Source organism: Diorhabda sublineata, unplaced genomic scaffold, assembly GCF_026230105.1.
Source record: "Diorhabda sublineata isolate icDioSubl1.1 unplaced genomic scaffold, icDioSubl1.1 Dsub_19, whole genome shotgun sequence".
In the NCBI taxonomy this organism is placed as follows: domain Eukaryota; kingdom Metazoa; phylum Arthropoda; class Insecta; order Coleoptera; family Chrysomelidae; genus Diorhabda; species Diorhabda sublineata.
Genome location: NW_026614122.1, coordinates 437,111 through 453,469, shown reverse-complemented (window position 1 = coordinate 453,469; position 16,359 = coordinate 437,111). Strand labels below are relative to the sequence as shown.

At 32.2% G+C, this 16,359-nt stretch overlaps 1 protein-coding gene across 1 annotated transcript; it reads right to left on the bottom strand.

Annotated features, from left to right (window-relative positions):
- Positions 1-1,590: 1,590 nt before the first annotated feature.
- On the bottom strand, positions 1,591-2,415 carry LOC130452123 (histone H1-like; the record flags this gene model as incomplete). The annotated part of the gene is made up of 2 exons (XM_056791440.1): positions 1,591-1,844; positions 1,914-2,415. Coding segments are annotated over 2 exons (756 nt in total), but the record flags the coding sequence as incomplete, so codon positions are not given.
- Positions 2,416-16,359: the final 13,944 nt, after the last annotated feature.

The window sequence follows — 16,359 nt, the reverse complement described above, 5'->3', positions numbered from 1 at the left end:
CCTTATCCGCCTCATCGACTGCTTGCAACAGCATACGAGGATCTCCCAGAAACCTACCTTAATTTCCTCGATAGTTCCCCCATATCAGTGAGATAAATTCCTACCCCCAACACATACCCTCATTGTCATTCATCGTCGGAGTTGCAGGTTTTCTGCGGTTTCCCTGCAACCTGGAGAACCGATTCTCCAGACAAATGTCCGACGATAGGGAATAATACAGCCGTAGCTGTACCCGCCCACCCCCAATTAGATTAAGAAAAAACAAAAAATATATAAAAAAAAAACCCCAAAAAAATATAAAAAAGGAAAAAAAAATATAACTGCACCGCTAGAAGCAGCCGAGTGAACACTTTATATCCCCACAATTTCCAAAAAAAAAACCTTCCTTCCTAATTTTTCACAACGAATCTCTCTCTCTCTCTAGATTTATCTCATTCATTGTGTGTTTATCAAGCGCTATAGCGGTTTAGTATATTGACATTTCTTGTATACTTACAAAAAAAAAAATAAGATGGCTCGTACTAAACAAACGGCTAGAAAATCGACTGGAGGGAAAGCTCCTCGTAAACAATTAGCGACAAAAGCCGCCCGTAAAAGCGCCCCAGCTACTGGTGGAGTAAAAAAACCTCATCGTTATAGGCCAGGTACTGTAGCTCTTCGTGAGATAAGACGTTATCAAAAGAGTACCGAATTACTTATTAGAAAATTGCCATTTCAACGATTGGTTCGTGAAATAGCACAAGATTTTAAAACAGATTTACGTTTTCAAAGTTCAGCGGTTATGGCTCTCCAGGAAGCTAGTGAGGCTTATTTGGTAGGTCTATTCGAAGATACTAATCTGTGTGCCATTCATGCTAAAAGAGTCACCATTATGCCCAAGGATATCCAATTGGCTAGAAGAATTCGCGGAGAACGAGCATAAATACAAAAATTTTTTTTTTTTTATAGAATTACATTTTATCTATTTGATTATAATAGATTTTTTGTTTTATATATATATTGTAAGTAAAAACGGTTCTTTTCAGAACCACAAATAATTTAACATTTATGATATTAGTATAATATTTTGATATAAACATAGGATGTGATTGTTGATTGGATAAAGAAGACGCACGCCGCACACGCACACACACACACACACACACACGCGCACGCACGCACACACACACACACGCGCGCGCGCACGCACGCACGCACACATACATACATACATACACGAGATAGAGAAAATTATTATTCTTAACTAACAAATTTTAGACAATATCGACATATAATAATTGAAAGTTTATAAAACACATTAGATCTACTATATCGTAGGTAGGTCGAGACAAATTTAGAAGGTGGTAACAACCTACATTACATCGATCGATGAAAATGTTACATATAACATAACATAACATATCAATTATTGAACCGAAATTCAAAAAATTCTTGTTTTATCAAAACAAACATTATTTGTTTCTTATTTTCTTCATAAATAAATGAAAAAATTGTGGCCCTGATAAGGGCCATTTGTTATTATTGTCGATTGTCGTCGCGTACCCATCATCAGTCCATCATCATCTTTCTGTCAGAAAAAAAATATTCTTTTTATTTCTTCTTTTTAGGAGCGGCGGCGGCGGCGGCGGCTTTTCTTGCTTTAGGAGAGGAGCTGCTAGCAGCTGCTTTCGAAGTTTTCGGTTTTGATGCTTTCGGCTTTTTCGTGGGACTGCCTTTATTGGATTTTTTTGCTTTAGTAGGATTCTTTCTTTTTAATTCGGATGATGCGGCACTGGCTGTATTGGAAGCGGCGGCGGCGGCGATGACTCCTCCTTTAGCCGAAGATTTTTTGGCAACTTTAACGCCTTTCTTATCAGTAATCGATGTTGTTGTTGTCGTCGTCGTCGAAGTTTTTAAGGAAGCCGCTGCTGTACCTGTCGTTTTTTTGCCTTCATTAGATTTCTTAATACTTTTCGATTTATCCACTCCTCCTCCTCCTCCTCCTCCTGCAATAATAGCATTTCGTTTTGCTGCTGTTACAATTTTTTTGGATTTAGTTACGCCTGGAGTAGAAGCGGCTGTTTTCTTTTTCTTTTTGTCAATAGCATTCGTTTTAGCCGAAGTACCACCAGATGAAGTTGCCGAAGCTAATTTGAATGATCCGGAAGCTCCTTTACCTTTAGTTTGTACCAAAGATCCCGATACTACAGATGCTTTCAAATATTTTTTGATGAATGGCGCTACTTTTTCTGCATCAACTTTATAATTGGCAGCAATATACTTTTTAATTGCTTGTAAAGATGAGCCTCCGCGTTCCTTTAAACCTTTGATCACATTGTTTACCATTTCCGAAGTCGGTGGATGAGATGGTTTGGTCCTAGGATTTTTAGCTTTTTTTTCCTTTTTATTTATTGGAGACGACGAAACCTGCGGTGAATTAGACGCAGACGTTGCGGTTACAACCGAAGTTTGATTTTCTGTATCCGCCATAACTACTAACAACCTTGTGTGTTATTATATCGTCGATAAACTACACTAAACTGATATAAAAAAAAAATATTGAATGTAGTTTTATATTTCGTTTTATAAAATTTCACCTCTCTATATTATATACTTAATAGTATAAAAGACTTTTAATTTTCCGCGTGTAATGAGTTACAAGAGGAGTCATTCAAATAAAGCGGACGGAAGACTGAACGAACGAATAGAACTAAGTTAAAAAACGAACCTCATAAACCAAACCAACCTCAAAAACCTTGGTTTCTTCGAGATTTTCGAATCGAATGTAATGAAAAAAATTGACAAAGAACTAACTAAGGTATACTTCGAACTTTCGCCGAAGTTTTACTATAATTTAATGACTGCTAACAACGTTTGTTATTAAAAAAATTACCACTTAAAAATGGTTGAAAATTTATTTCCGTCGATGCTTTGCACTTTAGATATAATTTCGAAATTAAATAAAAGTTCTTCTTAAAATACAATGAAGGTAAAGAGAAACGTGTCTATTCACAATAATGACCAATATTTAAAAATATCAAAACGAATTGAAATAATACCGCAATTATCATTTGAACGGTGACATGTCTACCCTGACTTACGCGACACGTTTCTACTATATATGTTCGTAACTAATATATTATTATGAGTATTTTTCAATAACAATCTTCCGACATACTAAATATAAGAAAAATATCAAATTTCAATATTGGAACCCGCTTATATTTCATTTTAGATAATATTGAATGGTGGGTGGTGGTGGTGGTGGTAGTAGTAGCAAATTATAATTATTAACAATAGATTGATTGACTGATTATATTTTCTTCGAACGAACTAACTACTTCGCTCTATTCGCAACTATGTCTGTCTATTACACAATATTTCATATTTTATCCGACAATTTTTTTTTACATAGTATAGTATATTATTTTAGGAAATGAACATATTTTATTTAAAATTTCAAACCAATTTGGAAAGAAAAAAAAAAGTGTTTTTAACAAAACTTCAAAGACGCCACAAAAACTACTTTAACAACGGCAACCGACCAACCGCTTTGTATGTTTTATCTTACCGGCGGTCGGTTGGTGCAAAAAAATAAAATAGATATAAATCAATTAATCAAAACAAACCTATGAGTTCAGAAGACGTAGAAAACTTTATTAATAATTGTGAAATGTGTTAAATGAATAAATATAATATAAACCCTTCAATTAAATTTGATTTGATATGTCAATGTTAATAAGATAGTAAATCTTTCATATTCAACAATAACGAGAAAATGTATCTATTTCTCTTACGGTCAAGCATATTCAATGTCAAGTATGAATGGAACTTCAGTTGTTGATAACATATTAAATTACGTTACTCATCATGGGTTACCTTATAAAATAACAGCTGATTGTGGTTCAGAATTTAAAAATAATGACCTACAAGATTTTTGCAAATTACACAAAATTGAGTTACATTATACCACGTCTAAAAATAGCAATTCTAATTCACCTGTTGAACGTTTTCATTCCAGTTTAATCGAACATTTTAGGTGCATAAAAGAAAATAATAATGATTTGACTCCCGATCAATTGATAAAACACTCAATATTAGCATATAATAATTCAATTCATTCAGTAACACAATTTACACCATTTGAAATTATTAAAGGCCATATAAATAACCCTGATCCATTCGATTTAGACGATCACTTAATAATATCTAATTACATACAAAATCACAAAGAAACCTCCAAATTATTATATGAAAAAATTAAAGATAGAAATGCTAACATTAAAGAAAAAATAATTAATAAGAGAAATGAAAACAGAAACGATCCCCTATCCTATGAAAATCAAAACATAGCCTACATAAAAACAAAATTTCGAGACAAAAAACTACCTAAATTCAAGAAAACTGAAATTGTAAAAGATTCTGGTATATTATTAGAAACAAACAAAGGGACATATCATAAAAATATAATTAGAAAACCAAAAAACTAAAACAAAAAATTGTTACAGATAATGAAGCTGACAATAGTATTAACGTTACTATTACTTTACAAGATGACCAAAACAGAAGACATAACAGTTTCGAACGTAAATAATTTATTATTACCTATCAATTTGGGAACCAGTAATCTTATACATAGTAAACATACTTTTATATACTATATAGATTTAGAATTCATTCATAAACAAATCAATAATTTAAAACAATATTATTATAACCTAAGAAATAATTTATCTCAAGCGAACGCAACAAATCCTATTTCATACCATAACTTAGCTGAACAATCATTGAGTAGAACAGAAATTTTAATTAACACTTTAGATAAAAAATCAGAAAATATTTACCCACATTTAAGATTGAAAAGAGGATTAATAAATGCTGTAGGCAAAATAGATAAATGGCTTTTTGGAACCTTAGATTCGGACGATGAAGAAAGATATAATAACGCTATAAATGTCCTATAACAAAATCAGAAACAAATAATTCACGAAGTTAATTTACAGATATCACTACATAAAAAATTAATTGATCATTATAACAAATCGATTACGACTCTATGGGATAATCAACGGAAACTTTTTGATAATATAGAGAAATTTCACATTTCAATTGAAAACAAAATAATAACTTTAAATAATTTTATAACATTTCAAAGTACAATTTCACAAATTAATCTGGATTGTCAGAGTTTAATTACACTAATTGATAATATTGAAAATGCAATAACGTTTTCTAAATTAACTACAATTCATAGCTCAGTTATATCGAGCCAAGAAATTTTGGAAATGATAAAATATCTAAGTACCATTTATAATAAAGACCAAATACCAAAATTTAATAATATTTTGACATATTATCTCTTTCTTGGTTCACAAGTAACCTTTTCCAAATCCAAAATAATATTTGCTACCCATGTTCCTATCCTAAAACCTAAAATCTATGAATTCTTTCATTTATACCCCGTAATTCAAAACCATACAATATTTATCCCTCCGCAACCTCACTTGGCCAGAAGTCAAAATGAAGTTACTTTCATCAAAGAAGAATGCCCCGAATTAGAAGGAAAATATTATTGTAAAGAAACTTTCAAATTACAAGATAACTGTACTGTTGAACTTTTAAATGGACATTCCGGTAAAAATTGTGTAATTAGTGAAATTAATCTTCAAGAAACAATATTGGAACAAGTAACAAATGATGAACTTTTAGTGATTCCAAATTTTGAAACTGATGTAATTTCTAAATATGTATCAGACCGCTATTTTAAAATAATGTATCCATCGCTTATAAAAATTCCAAAAAATTGTAATATTCAAGTAGGAAGTGAAATTTTCTCAACCAATGTACAAATTAAAAAAGGGAAATCAATAATACTACCGAAATTAAACTTTAAATTTTTGAATAATCAAATTTATAAATCCCCTAATTTAACTAATATAGATTTTAATAAATTGTATGAAATTAATAACATCGCTAAGAATATAAAACCAATTCATGAAATTTATAATCCACAAAGTCATGTATCGATAGGACTATTTACTGTAATAATAATAATTTGTATAATTTTCATAATATTTTGGATAATTCGAAAATATAAATATAAGTTTGTAAGAAAACAGAAAATAGAAGAAATGAGGAAAGAAGACATCGAATTAGAAGAGGAAAGACAACAAAGGATGAAAAATACCTCCGTCATTTTTCATTCTTAGGGATGGAGGAGTTACATGCGAAGAATTCCTGAAGGACATTTTTAAAACAATACCATTGTATCTAATAACGTAAACATGTATCAGCATTTATTCTATTTTTGTATGAAATAACGTAAACATGTATCAGCACTATTTTACTATAAATAAGATGTTTGTAAACAATTCGATGATATTTAATGTTTATAATTAGTTCGATCTTGAGATTAATTGTATTCATATAAATATTCAAAAATAAAGTTTTTTAAAAATAAATTTCGAAACCCGAAATTTATAATTCGGGTTTTTTTTTTGCCTTTAGCCGACAGTGAATTAGTATATGAAACTTTTTAAAACAAAAGCGACGTTAGAAAGTTTTATATATATATATATATATATATATATATATATATATATATATATATATATATATATATATATATAAATATATATATATAAATATATATATATATATATATATATATATATATATATATATAAATATATATATATAAACCCAAACACTAGCTATAAAAACACAAGAATTAACCATAAAAACCCAACAATTAGCCATAAATTCCAAAAATTAGCTAGAAAAACCCAAAAATTAGCCATAAAAACCCAAAAATTAGCCATAAAAACCCAAAAATTTGCCATAAAATCCAAAAATTAGCTAGAGAATCTCAAAAATTAGCTGGAAAAACTCGGAAATTAGCTGGAAAAACTCAAAAATTAGCTAGAAAAACTCAGAAATTAGTCACAAAAATCAATAAATTGTTAGAAAAACCCAAAACTAGCTAGAAAAACCCATACATTAGCTAGAAAACTTGAACATTAGCTATAAAAACTCAATAATTAGCAAGAAAATTAGCCATAAAAACCCAAAAGTTGCTAGAAAAACCCAGAAACTAGCAATAAAAACACAATAATTAGTTAGAAAATCAAAACATTAGCTAGAAAAACTCAAAAATCAGCCATAAAAACCCAAAAATTGCTAGAAAAACCCAAAAATTAGCTATAAAACCCAATAATCGAATGAAGCCCATTGAGGTCGATGATCACTATGTTTTGTTTGAACATTCTAGAAATCTATTTCCGCCATTTTGAGTCCAAACACATCATTCCTTATATATTTGAGTGAACTTGCATCTAACTTGGTAAGATATCGTCGATTTACATCCAATGAAGCCCATTGAAGTCGATGATCACTATGTTTTGTTTGAACATTTTCGAAATTCATTTCCGCCAATTTAAGTCCAAACACATCATAAATTTGAGTGCATTTGCATCTAACATGGTAAGATATCGTCGATTTACATCCAATGAAGCCCATTGAGGTCGATGATCACTATGTTTTGATTGAACATTTTCGAAATCTATTTCCGACATTTTGAGTCCAAACACATCATTTCTTATATATTCGAGTGAATTTGCATCTAACTTGGTGAGATATTGTCAATTTACATCCATTTAAGCCAATTGAGGTCGATGATCACCATGTTTTGATTGAACATTTTCGAAATCTATTTCCGCCACTTTAAGTCCAAACAAATCATATATTTGAGTGAATTTGCATCTAACTTGCTAAGATATCGTCGATTTACATTCATTGAAGCCGATTGAGGTCGATGGTCTCTCTGTTTTGATTGAATATTTTAGAAATCTATTTCCGCCATTTTGAGTCCAAACACATCATTTCTTATATATTTGAGTGAATTTGCATCCAACTTGGTAAGATATCGTCGATTTACATCCATCGCAGCCCATTGAGGTCGATGATCACTATGTTTTGAATGAACATTTTCGAAATCTATTTCCGCCATTTTAAGTCCAAACACATCATATACTTGAGTGAATTTGCATCTAACATGGTAAGATATGGTCGATTTACATTCATTGAAGCCGATTGAGGTCGATGGTCACTCTGTTTTGATTGAATATTTTAGAAATCTATTTCCGCCATTTTGAGTCCAAACACATCATTTCTTATATATTTGAGTGAATTTGCAACTAACTTGGTAAGATATCGTCGATTTACATCCATCGCAGCCCATTGAGGTCGATGATCACTATGTTTTGATTGAACATTTTCGAAATCTATTTCCGCCATTTTAAGTCCAAACACATCATATACTTGAGTGAATTTGCATCTAACATGGTAAGATATCGTAGATTTACATCGAATGAAGCCCATTGAGGTCGATGATCACTATGTTTTGTTTGAACATTCTAGAAATCTATTTCCGCCATTTTGAGTCCAAACACATCATTCCTCATATATTTGAGTGAACTTGCATCTAACTTGGTAAGATATCGTCGATTTACATCCAATGAAGCCCATTGAAGTCGATGATCACTATGTTTTGTTTGAACATTTTAGAAATCTATTTCCGCCATTTTGAGTCCAAACACATCATAAATTTGAGTGCATTTGCATCTAACATAGTAAGATATCGTCGATTTACATCCAATGAAGCCCATTGAGGTCGATGATCACTATGTTTTGATTGAACATTTTCGGAATTTATTTCCGACATTTTGAGTCCAAACACATCATTTCTTATATATTTGAGTGAATTTGCATCTAACTTGGTAAGATATCGTCGATTTACATCCATCGCAGCCCATTGAGGTCGATGATCACTATGTTTTGATTGAACATTTTCGAAATCTATTTCCGCCATTTTAAGTCCAAACACATCATATACTTGAGTGAATTTGCATCTAACATGGTAAGATATCGTAGATTTACATCGAATGAAGCCCATTGAGGTCGATGATCACTATGTTTTGTTTGAACATTCTAGAAATCTATTTCCGCCATTTTGAGTCCAAACACATCATTTCTTATATATTCGAGTGAATTTGCATCTAACTTGGTGAGATATCGTCAATTTACATCCATTTAAGCCAATTGAAGTCGATGATCACCATGTTTTGATTGAACATTTCCGAAATCTATTTCCGCCACTTTAAGTCCAAACAAATCATATATTTGAGTGAATTTGCATCTAACTTGCTAAGATATCGTCGATTTACATCCATTGAAGCCCATTGAGGTCGATGATCACTATGTTTTGATTGAACATTTTCGAAATCTATTTCCGCCATTTTAAGTCCAAACACATCATATACTTGAGTGAATTTGCATCTAACATGGTAAGATATCGTAGATTTACATCGAATGAAGCCCATTGAGGTCGATGATCACTATGTTTTGTTTGAACATTCTAGAAATCTATTTCCGACATTTTGAGTCCAAACACATAATTCCTTATATATTTGAGTGAATTTGCATCTAACTTGGTATGATATCGTCGATTTACATCCAATGAAGCCCATTGGAGTCGATGATCACTATGTTTTGTTTGAACATTTTAGAAATCTATTTACGCCATTTTAAGTCCAAACACATCATACATTCGAGTGAATTTGCATCTGACATGGTAAGATATCTTCGATTTACATCCATTGATGCCCATTGAGGTCGATGGTCACTCTGTTTTGATTGAATATTTTCGAAATCTATTTCCGCCATTTTAAGTCCAAACACATCATATACTTGAGTGAATTTGCATCTAACATGGTAAGATATCGTAGATTTACATCGAATGAAGCCCATTGAGGTCGATGATCACTATGTTTTGTTTGAACATTTTAGAAATCTATTTACGCCATTTTAAGTCCAAACACATCATACATTCGAGTGAATTTGCATCTGACATGGTAAGATATCTTCGATTTACATCCATTGATGCCCATTGAGGTCGATGGTCACTCTGTTTTGATTGAATATTTTCGAAATCTATTTCCGCCATTTTAAGTCCAAACACATCACATATTTGAGTGAATTTGCATCTAACATGGTAAGATATCGTCGATTTACGTCCATTGAAGCCGATTGAGGTCGATGGTCACTCTGTTTTGATTGATATTTTCGAAATATATTTCCGACATTTTAAGTCCAAACACATCATGTATTTGAGAGAATTTGCATCGAACATGGTAAGATATCGTCGATTTACATCCATATAAGCCAATTGAGGTCGATGATCACTATGTTTTGATTGAACATTTTCGAAATCTATTTCCGCCATTTTAAGTCCAAACAAATCATATATTTGAGTGAATTTTCATCTAACTTGCTAAGATATCGTCCATTTACATCTATTGAAGCCCATTGAGATCGAAGATCACTATATTTTGATTGAACATTTTCGAAATCTATGTCCGCCATTTTAAGTCCAACCAAATCATATCTTTGAGTGAATTTGCATCTAACATGGTAAAATATCGTCGATTTACATCCATTGAAGCCTATTGAGGTCGAAGATCACTATGTTTTGTTTGAACATTTTAGAAATCTATTTCCTCCATTTTGAGTCCAAACACATCATAAATTTGAGTGCATTTGCATCTAACATGGTAAGATATCGTCGATTTACATCCAATGAAGCCCATTGAGGTCGATGATCACTATGTTTTGATTGAACATTTTCGAAATCTATTTCCGACATTTTGAGTCCAAACACATCATTCCTTATATATTTGAGTGAATTTGCATCTAACTTGGTAAGATATCGCCGATTTACATCCAATGAAGCCCATTGAAGTCGATGATCACTATGTTTTGTTTGAACATTCTAGAAATCAGTTTCCGCCATTTTGAGTCCAAACACATCATAAATTTGAGTGCATTTGCATCTAACATGGTAAGATATCGTCGATTTACATCCAATGAAGCCCATTGAGGTCGATGATCACTATGTTTTGATTGAACATTTTCGAAATCTATTTCCGACATTTTGAGTCCAAACACATCATTTCTTATATATTCGAGTGAATTTGCATCTAACTTGGTGAGATATTGTCAATTTACATCCATTTAAGCCAATTGAGGTCGATGATCACCATGTTTTGATTGAACATTTTCGAAATCTATTTCCGCCACTTTAAGTCCAAACAAATCATATATTTTAGTGAATTTGCATCTAACTTGCTAAGATATCGTCGATTTACATCCATTGAAGCCCATTGAGGTCGAAGATCACTATGTTTTGATTGAACATTTTCGAAATCTATTTCCGCCATTTTAAGTCAGAACAAATCATATATTTGAGTGAATTTGCATCTAACATGGTAAGAAATCGTCGATTTACATACAATGAAGCCCATTGAGGTCGATGATCACTATGTTTTGATTGAATATTTTATAAATCTATTTCCGCCATTTTAAGTCCAAACACATCATTTCTTATATATTTGAGTGCATTTGCATCTTATATGATAAGATATCGTCGATTTACATTCATTGAAGCCCATTGAGGTCGATGATTACTATGTTTTCATTGAACATTTTCGAAATCTATTTCCGCCATTTTAAGTCCAAACACATCATATATTCGAGTGAATTTGCATCTAACATGGTAAGATATCTTTGATTTACATCCATTGTAGCCCATTGAGGTCGATGGTCACTCTGTTTTGATTGAATATTTTCGAAATCTATTTCCGCCATTTTAAGTCCAAACACATCATATATTTGAGTGAATTTGCATCTAACATGGTAAGATATCGTCGATTTACATTCATTGAAGCCGATTGAGGTCGATGGTCACTCTGTTTTGATTGAATATTTTAGAAATCTATTTCCGCCATTTTGAGTCCAAACACATCATTTCTTATATATTTGAGTGAATTTGCATCCAACTTGGTAAGATATCGTCGATTTACATCCATCGCAGCCCATTGAGGTCGATGATCACTATGTTTTGATTGAACATTTTCGAAATCTATTTCCGCCATTTTAAGTCCAAACACATCATATACTTGAGTGAATTTGCATCTTACATGGTAAGATATCGTCGATTTACATTCATTGAAGCCGATTGAGGTCGATGGTCACTCTGTTTTGATTGAATATTTTAGAAATCTATTTCCGCCATTTTGAGTCCAAACACATCATTTCTTATATATTTGAGTGAATTCGCATCTAACTTGGTAAGATATCGTCGATTTACATCCATCGCAGCCCATTGAGGTCGATGATCACTATGTTTTGATTGAACATTTTAGAAATCTATTTCCGCCATTTTGAGTCCAAACACATCATTTCTTATATATTTGAGTGAATTTGCATCTAACTTGGTAAGATATCGTCGATTTACATCCAATGAAGCCCATTGAGGTCGATGATCACTATGTTTTGATTGAACATTTTCGAAATCTATTTCCGATATTTTGAGTCCAAACACATCATTTCTTATATATTCGAGTGAATTTGCATCTAACTTGGTGAGATATCGTCAATTTACATCCATTTAAGCCAATTAAGGTCGATGATCACCATGTTTTGATTGAACATTTTCGAAATCTATTTCCGCCACTTTAAGTCCAAACAAATCATATATTTGAGTGAATTTGCATCTAACTTGCTAAGATATCGTCGATTTACATCCATTGAAGCCCATTGAGGTCGAAGATCACTATGTTTTGATTGAACATTTTCGAAATCCATTTCCGCCATTTTAAGTCAAAACAAATCATATATTTGAGTGAATTTGCATCTAACATGGTAAGAAATCGTCGATTTACATCTAATGAAGCCCATTGAGGTCGATGATCACTATGTTTTGATTGAATATTTCATAAATCTATTTCCGCCATTTTAAGTCGAAACACATCATTTCTTATATATTTGAGTGCATTTGCATCTTATATGGTAAGATATCGTCGATTTACATTCATTGAAGCCCATTGAGGTCGATGATTACTATGTTTTCATTGAACATTTTCGAAATCTATTTCCGCCATTTTAAGTCCAAACACATCATATATTCGAGTGAATTTGCATCTAACATGGTAAGATATTTTTGATTTACATCCATTGTAGCCCATTGAGGTCGATGGTCACTCTTTTTTGATTGAAGATTTTCGAAATCTATTTCCGCCATTTTAAGTCCATACACATCATATATTTGAGTGAATTTGCATCTAACATGGTAAGATATCGTCGATTTACATTCATTGAAGCCGATTGAGGTCGATGGTCACTCTGTTTTGATTGAATATTTTAGAAATCTATTCCCGCCATTTTGAGTCCAAACACATCATTTCTTATATATTTGAGTGAATTTGCATCCAACTTGGTAAGATATCGTCGATTTACATCCATCGCAGCCCATTGAGGTCGATGATCACTATGTTTTCATTGAACATTTTCGAAATCTATTTCCGACATTTTAAGTCCTAACCATCATATATTTCAGTGAATTTGCATCTAACTTGGTAAGATATCGTAGATTTACATCGAATGAAGCCCATTGAGGTCGATGATCACTATGTTTTGTTTGAACATTCTAGAAATCTATTTCCGCCATTTTGAGTCCAAACACATCATTCCTTATATATTAGATTGAATTTGCATCAAACTTGGTAAGATATCGTCGATTTACATCCAATGAAGCCCATTGAAGTCGATGATCACTGTGTTTTGTTTGAACATTTTAGAAATCTATTTCCGCCATTTTGAGTCCAAACACATCATAAATTTGAGTGCATTTGCATCTAACATGGTAAGATATCGTCGATTTACATCCAATGAAGCCCATTGAGGTCGATGATCACTATGTTTTGATTGAACATTTTCGAAATCTATTTCCGACATTTTGAGACCAAACACATCATTTCTTATATATTCGAGTGAATTTGCATCTAACTTGGTGAGATATCGTCAATTTACATCCATTTAAGCCAATTGAGGTCGATGATCACCATGTTTTGATTGAACATTTTCGAAATCTATTTCCGCCACTTTAAGTCCAAACAAATCATATATTTGAGTGAGTTTGCATCTAACTTGCTAAGATATCGTCGATTTACATCCATTGAAGCCCATTGAGGTCGATGATCACTATGTTTTGATTGAACATTTTCGGAATCTATTTCCGCCATTTTAAGTCCAAACACATCATATACTTGAGTGAATTTGCATCTAACATGGTAAGATTTCGTAGATTCACATCGAATGAAGCCCATTGAGGTCGATGATCACTATGTTTTGTTTGAACATTCTAGAAATCTATTTCCGACATTTTGAGTCCAAACACATCATTCCTTATATATTTGAGTGAATTTGCATCTAACTTGGTAAGATATCGTCGATTTACATCCAATAAAGCCCATTTGAAGTCGATGATCACTATGTTTTGTTTGAACCTTTTAGAAATCTATTTCCGCAATTTTGAGTCCAAACACATCATAAATTTGAGTGCATTTGCATCTAACATGGTAAGATATCGTCGATTTACATCCATTGAAGCCCATTGAGGTCGAAGATCACTATGTTTTGATTGAACATTTTCGAAATCTATTTCCGCCATTTTAAGTCAAAACAAATCATATATTTGAGTGAATTTGCATCTAACATGGTAAGAAATCGTCGATTTACATCCAATGAAGCCCATTGAGGTCGATGATCACTATGTTTTGATTGAACATTTTATAAATCTATTTCCGCCATTTTAAGTCCAAACACATCATTTCTTATATATTTGAGTGCATTTGCATCTTATATGGTAAGATATCGTCGATTTACATCCATCGCAGCCCATTGAGGTCGATGATCACTATGTTTTGATTGTAAATTCTCGAATTCTATTTCCGCCATTTTAAGTCCAAACACATCATATATTCGAGTGAATTTGCATCTAACATGGTAAGATATCTTTGATTAACATCCATTGTAGCCCATTGAGGTCGAAGATCACTCTGTTTTGATTGAATATTTTCGAAATCTATTTCCGCCATTTTAAGTCCAAACACATCATATATTTGAGTGAATTTGCATCTAACATGGTAAGATATCGTCGATTTACATTCATTGAAGCCGATTGAGGTCGATGGTCACTCTGTTTTGATTGAATATTTTAGAAATCTATTTCCGCCATTTTGAGTCCAAACACATCATTTCTTATATATTTGAGTGAATTTGCATCTAACTTGGTAAGATATCGTCGTTTTACATCCATCGCAGCCCATTGAGGTCGATGATCACTATGTTTTGATTGAACATTTTCGAAATCAATTTCCGCCATTTTAAGTCCAAACACATCATATACTTGAGTGAATTTGTATCTAACATGGTAAGATATCGTCGATTTACATTCAATGAAGCTGATTGAGGTCGATGGTTACTCTGTTTTGATTGAATATTTTAGAAATCTATTTCCGCCATTTTGAGTCCAAACACATCATTTCTTATATATTTGAGTGAATTTGCATCTAACTTGGTAAGATATCGTCGATTTACATCCATCGCAGCCCATTGAGGTCGATGATCACTATGTTTTGATTGAACATTTTCGAAATCTATTTCCGCCATTTTAAGTCCAAACACATCATATACTTGATAGAATTTGCATCTAACATGGTAAGATATCGTAGATTTACATCGATTGAAGCCCATTGAGGTCGATGGTCACTCTGTTTTGAATGAATATTTTCGAAATCTATTTCCGCCATTTTAAGTCCAAACACATCATATATTCGAGTGAATTTGCATCTAACATGGTAAGATATCTTCGATTTACATCCATAGAAGCCCATTGAGGTCGATGGTCACTCTGTTTTGATTGATATTTTCGAAATATATTTCCGACATTTTGAGTCCAAACACATCATGTATTTGAGTGAATTTGCATCTAACATGGTAAAATATCGTCGATTTACATCCATTGAAGCCTATTGAGGTCAATGATCACTATGTTTTGATTGAACATTTTCGAAATCTATTTCCGACATTTCGAGTCCAAACACATCATTTCTTATATATTTGAGTGAATTTGCATCTAACTTGGTAAGATATCGTCGATTTACATCCATATAAGCCAATTGAGGTCGATGATCACTATGTTTTGATTGAACATTTTCGAAATCTATTTCCGCCATTTTAAGTCCAAACAAATCATATATTTGAGTGAATTTTCATCTAACTTGCTAAGATATCGTCCATTTACATCTATTGAAGCCCATTGAGATCGAAGATCACTATATTTTGATTGAACATTTTCGAAATCTATGTCCGCCATTTTAAGTCCAACCAAATCATATCTTTGAGTGAATTTGCATCTAACATGGTAAAATATCGTCGATTTACATCCATTGAAGCCTATTGAGGTCGAAGATCACTATGTTT